The sequence below is a fragment of the Triticum aestivum genome, chromosome 7D (genome assembly GCF_018294505.1).
Source record: "Triticum aestivum cultivar Chinese Spring chromosome 7D, IWGSC CS RefSeq v2.1, whole genome shotgun sequence".
Classification (NCBI taxonomy): Eukaryota; Viridiplantae; Streptophyta; class Magnoliopsida; order Poales; family Poaceae; genus Triticum; species Triticum aestivum.
The window spans coordinates 5,987,985-5,993,778 of NC_057814.1; the positions used below are offsets into that span (position 1 = coordinate 5,987,985).

At 42.4% G+C, this 5,794-nt stretch overlaps 1 protein-coding gene across 1 annotated transcript; it reads right to left on the minus strand.

Annotated features, from left to right (window-relative positions):
- Window positions 1-1,393: 1,393 nt before the first annotated feature.
- Window positions 1,394-5,301, minus strand: LOC123168033 (putative disease resistance RPP13-like protein 1). Its single transcript, XM_044585896.1, has 3 exons — window positions 3,981-5,301; window positions 3,556-3,893; window positions 1,394-3,369 (listed from the first exon to the last, which is right to left on the minus strand). Exons 1-3 carry the CDS (start codon window positions 5,299-5,301, stop codon window positions 1,402-1,404), a joined length of 3,627 nt encoding a protein of 1,208 aa, XP_044441831.1. The 3' UTR covers window positions 1,394-1,401.
- Between the last annotated feature and the right edge of the window lie 493 nt (window positions 5,302-5,794).

Genomic DNA, 5,794 nt, shown 5'->3' on the forward strand with positions numbered 1-5,794 from the left:
ACCCCTATGCTGCGCCATTGTTTTCTCGTTCACACCATCTCATTTGCGCTTGTGCTCATGAGATCACTCCTGTACCTATCACTCTTTTTCCTTCTATCAATGCAATGATACGCAAGCCTTTTGCGTATTCACACACAAAAAAAAAAGAAACGAATGACATTTACACATTGTCCACGTTGTTCATATACACATTTCAGTGACAGCACCAGCAAAACAGAGCACGGCCTCGCTCTCATACAAATTAAGGGGGAACGGCAAAACAACAGTTATCTGCTATTTCTCATATAGTACATGCTATATACACAAGATAAATAAACAAAGTCGGGGATGGGCTGATTGCTGCTGAACCAACAGTATGAGCCTCTTCTTGCATAACATGAACCTCTCCAAACCGTCATCACACATACAGTAGATCAGAAAACCCATCTGTATACTACATAAATACATGAGATAAATAAACAGAGCAGGGGACGGCCGTTTTTATGCATCCTCTAACTGTCTGGTGGCTGCTGAACCAAATGGCGCACCAACAGTTTGTGCATCTTCTTGCTTTTTGCCTGCCAGCACTATTTCAGACGTACCTCAACCGAAAAGATAGCTAAATGTGTCTATCATGTTCAACACAGAAAACTGTATCCATGATGACAGGGCCTATATATGTAGTACATGAGATCAATAAACAGAGCAGGGAATGAGCAACTACAAAAAAAACCGAGCACACATGCGCTGCAGATCTGAATGACCAAAACAAAAGTTCCATCATGCAAGGGAAGTAGTCATGGCACAAGGCACACTGTATCAAGTATGAAACCCAAAGTACTGCAATACATCACGCAACTAGGTACAGGAGTGAATGATATCAGTCACATGGTATCTAGGAGCATACAAGAGATCATAATAATAATCCGCAAAAACCAAATGTACGACATACTCCAGGAGAAGGTAACACGACAGCACGACAAAGCAAGATGCAAATTAGACACTACTTCCGGCAATTGTTCAGTTGATGAAGCTTGGAGAAGATAACCAACAACACGAATACAAAATCCACCATCAGTGATTGTGGCACCAGAGGACGGCAGGTGGTAGAGTGCGAGATGGCAATGCATGAGGCAATCAGCAGCAAAGAAGGAGACCGGCCAGTGAAGTAGGACACATATTTCAACTGTAAGATGAGCCGGTCTGAGGCACACTACACCTCATGACAGGTTGCTGCTGGAGGGCGCAGATCATGGGCCTGCTATCAATTTGAAGTAAACAAATTAATGGAATTTTGAAGTAAATGGAGTATTTGAAAGACAAAATAACGGAATGTAATGTTACGAAGGGATATATATCTTTGAGAGTGCAAAGGTGGCTGACAGGAGCTATTTACCTTTCCGTTTATTTGTATGTAGGAATCTAAATCACACTTTGTAAAAAGTACTTCCTGCGAATATGTGCAATCTTTGGCCAACTTTCTCCATCAGGTGCTCGGCAACTCTCCTTCAAGCGCTCGCAACAACCCCATACACTTATCTGATGGAGGGAGGCTGGCAGATCTGGTAAAGATGATATGTTGGGGCAGCGAAGAATGTCGAGCATCTTCAGATTGGAGAAGCACTTCAGATTTTTTGGAAGGGAAGTCATTTGACATTCCGAGAATCTCAGTCTCTGGACAGATGTAAAATTTGCGGATTCTTCAAATGAACCAAATGGTTCCTTGCATCTTAGAAAACAGAGAAATGATGGAACTGTGAAACCTTCAGCTGAGAGCATCTTGTTGAGTATCATGGGGCTGCTAATATAGAGTGAGCTCTGGACTCGAAACTGTGAGATACACTCAGGGATGAGTTTTGGAACATCAATCAAATGCACGTTGTGCAGTTGCAGGGAAGACAATCCTTCGAGCATACATAAATCTGGCAAGTGCTCCAGTTCGAATGATTTAACAGAGGTGACACTACCAACAGACAAGCAAGCGGTGCTTCTGCAATTGCCTATGAAAATTGTATCAATGTAAGGCCACTCAGTACAGAAGAAGTCAGCTGGAAGCACACACTTGACTATAACGACCGTCTTAAGGGATAATGGCAAACATTCTGCTCCACGTGCCAAGTCTAGAGAAGGGCAGGACATCAATCTAATAGTTGAAAGAGAGGTAGCAGCTCGTAAGCCCCCTAATAACCTGAGACACCAGCAATGCAAGATGCTCAAGCGGTCAAGTTTTTTCAAATGTTGGAGGACCTCTTCCGAAGGAAGTGTAGTTAAAGTCATAATGTTTCTTAATAACAACCTTTTCAGTGAAGCCAGGCCATCAAGGCAAACAGCTAAAGCTCCATCTGTAATGCTGCATGAAGAAAGTTCAAGTTCACAAAGACCTGATGGCGGAACCAGCAGCAGCGCCATGCTCCTTCCATATGTGACTCTTATCCTTTGCTCGTGACAGTATGTCCATGCCTTGATGATATCCTCTTTTGCCAGTACTTCATCTTTTTCTCCTTCTAGAGCACTTTCAAGATTTTGAACATGTGACACATCAGCATGTATCGATATCATCAGCTGCTTCAGAAATGAATGTTCCAGTGAGAGTACACTCTTGATATCTGATCCTGCATCCACCTCCCAGATTAAACCAAGCTGTGATGCCAAGTGGTCTGTACTCGTGATATTCTCTCTCTGCTCTTGATGTTCCAGCTCATCATTGGAAATAAATATAAGCAGTGGGCATTTTACTATTTCTAACTTTTGAAGGCCTAGCGGAAGACAAGGTAATGTCTTCAGGTTTGGCACATTGTAGAGGATAAGTGAAGAGCAATTCCTAAATAGTTCGGTATTGGATGGTATGCTTTGTAATGCAGTGCAATTAGCAAAGATTAAAGATTTCAAAAACTCAAAATGTGAAGCATCAAGTAACCAGCCAGGATATTTGGAAGATTTGTAACCGTCAATTACAAGAACCCCAAGTTGAGGCGGTGGCATGAGTCCTTCTAGAATCTCCAAATGTAAACTATTCTCTGCATTCGTGTTATTTTTGCAGCTCCAAACAAGTCGCAATCTGTCAAGATGACTTTTCTGATGCAGCTTCGATTCTAAGGCTTGATCCTTGCCAGTGACATTCTCAAGATTTGTTACATTTAAACAGCCTCGAATCTCGTTCATGTCCCTCAGTTGATGCAACTCATATCCTTTTTTCTTTTGCACAGCAAATACCTCAAATTGTTGAAGCGAAGTTAACTTGCCAATGTTTGGAATTTGATGCGGTGCTTCTTTGTATGACGTGTCTATTAAAGCATGATGCCAATCCACGCGCCGTTCAAGATGACGTAATTTCCATAAATTACAGAGTTTCTCAGGAAAACTCTCAACTTTGTCATTTAATAGAAGTAACTGCAAGTGGTAAAGAGTACACAATGATCTTGGCAATTCAGATATCAGTGTTCTGATGATGTTCAAATACCGAAGGTGCTTTAACTCACCAACAGATTCTGGCAACTTACTACTGCTGTAAGATGACAAATATAGTACGCGCAACTTCTTCAAATACTGTAGTACCTGATTAAAAATGTCACTTACATCATCCATTAGGGGGTCTATGCAGATAATGGTGCGTAAATGATGTAGCTTGCAGATACTATCCTTGTGTATCTTCATACTATCAACACAAACCGATAGGTGTCGAACAGTGGACGGTATTTCTGTCACCTTATCATCTTCCAATCTGAAGTAGTCCTCTTTGGAGAGTGATTCTGCCAGATCATGAAGGAGATCATGCATAACATAGTATGTGGGAGTATGTTCCATTTTCTTACCAAATTGCTGAAAGAACGAAACAGAGATCATCTCCTTGAAGCAGTCCCTCCCAGCATCTTCATTTCTCTTGTTTTGGTTGTACGAATCTAAAAGGCCCTCTGCCATCCAAAGATGAACCAACTCATCAATTAAATACTTGTGGCCTTTTGGAAACAAGCTGCAATAAAGGAAGCACCTCTGCAGAGATGGATCTAATTTCTCATAACTCCACAACAGAGCTCTCATGGGCTCACTTAATTTGCCAATCTTTATGTTAAGAGCATCCTTCCATGCAGTGATACATGTTTTCCCTTTCAATTGGGAACCCACAACTTTTGCTGCCAAAGGAGATTTTCCAAGCCTTTTAGCAATCTTCTCTGCAAAAGCTTCCAGCCTCTCACGCAACTGTGGATTTCTGATTTTTGGTCCAGAGAATGCGTGGAGTTTGAAGAGTGCCAAGAACTGAGCATCTCCTATGTTTTTCAGTGAACGCACTTCTTCACAGCAGAGAGCAGCTGGAAATGTATCCCGTCGAGAAGTTACCAAAACTTTGCTTCCTGACTGTTGGGAAACTAGTGGTGCTAACAGTTGGTCCCATTCCCTCTCACTGCCAGGTTCAAACCAAACATCATCCAACACAAGAAGGAATTTCCCTGAGTCTTGCAGTATGTCTGCCAACTTGCGCTGCAATGTATCAAGGTTGTCAATGCGTGGACATTCCCCCTGAGAGGCAGACTCGATGATCTCCCGTGTATGACGGCGTACATCAAGTTTGCGTGATATGCTTACCCACATTCTCACATCAAAATATTTTTTTACCCTCTTGCTATTGTAAACAAGTTGTGCCAAGGTGGACTTTCCGATGCCTCCAGGTCCAACAATAGCCAAACTCGAGTACATAGTTGTACTGGACTTGGTAGTAGTTGTTGTCTTGGTAAGACATTTTATCATATGGTTGCGATCCTTGTTACGACCAATCACTTTCAGAGGTGGTATTGATGTAGTTTCTGGAACAACTGATGGTATGGAGGAGCTCTCTACATTATAACCAACTGGTATGCAGAGCAGTTCACGGAAGTCCTTGGCTTTTGCCAGGGTATCCTTCAGTTCATTTAAGTGTTGAATTAGCTTTCTGTTCTCAGAGCTCAGATTGGACAGCCTATTCGACGCAGCACACAAAGGCTTCATAAAAGTGCTGCTGATGGAGGCATTGGCCGGTAAGGAATCCTTTCCCTTTGCTTGGCGCTTGAGAAGGTTGTATTCATGCTTGTCCAGCAAGTCTTCAGCCATATAGAAGCCTTCTTTGAGTTCCTGAAGCCATTTGTCCCACTTGGGCCTGTGGTTTCCCTTGTTTGCTGCTTCAATCACCAGCTCGAGTTGCGGCATGATAGTGGTCTCCAGTTCATGGAGCTCACACATCATATCCACTCCAAGGTACGTTGAAGCATTAGCAAGGAGCTTCTTCAAGGCTGGAGATGCGGCCACTTTTAGGCTAACACTAAAGGCAGCGCTAGCTAATGCCACTTCCATTGAGTTGTGGGGTTTTATTTTTTGGTCTGAATAAACTGAAGATAGAACTGGAATTGTTTCTTGACTCGGTGATGGATTAAAAATCTGTTGAAGCAGTAAATCACAAGATAAATTAGCCAGCTGCAACGGTGATATGAAAACAGAAACCTACTGGTAGATCACTAGACAATGGCAAATACTAAGAAAACTATTTTGAGAGTGCGGAATGACCTGAATATCGATAGATGAGCAACTGAAAGTGCTTCTGGATCAGAGGTAGAAATAACCAGTGAATATAACAATGGATGAACACCTGTTGGACTGAGAAATCACGAAATAGATTAGCCGGTTGCAACAACGAAGATAATAAACAGAACCCTACAGCCAGATTTGTAGAGGATAACAGATCAGAACATAGCGGTGAGCTTACACAGAAGCAGAGTTGTAGGGGCCGGCGCAGAGACTAGGCAAAGTTGCAGGAGACGCAGATAGTAGGAGCTAACAATGTTGTGTT

What these genes read in the sequence shown, in the direction of transcription:
- LOC123168033 (XM_044585896.1), bottom strand. Translation starts at nt 5,301, where the DNA reads ATGGAAGTGGCATTAGCTAGCGCTGCCTTTAGTGTTAGCCTAAAAGTG. An exon ending in GAGTTATGAGAAATTAGATC is followed by an intron (nt 3,894 to 3,980) that starts CATCTCTGCAGA and finishes ATCTTTGGATGG; the next exon opens with CAGAGGGCCTTTTAGATTCG. An exon ending in TAGACCCCCTAATGGATGAT is followed by an intron (nt 3,370 to 3,555) that starts GTAAGTGACATT and finishes TACCACTTGCAG; the next exon opens with TTACTTCTATTAAATGACAA.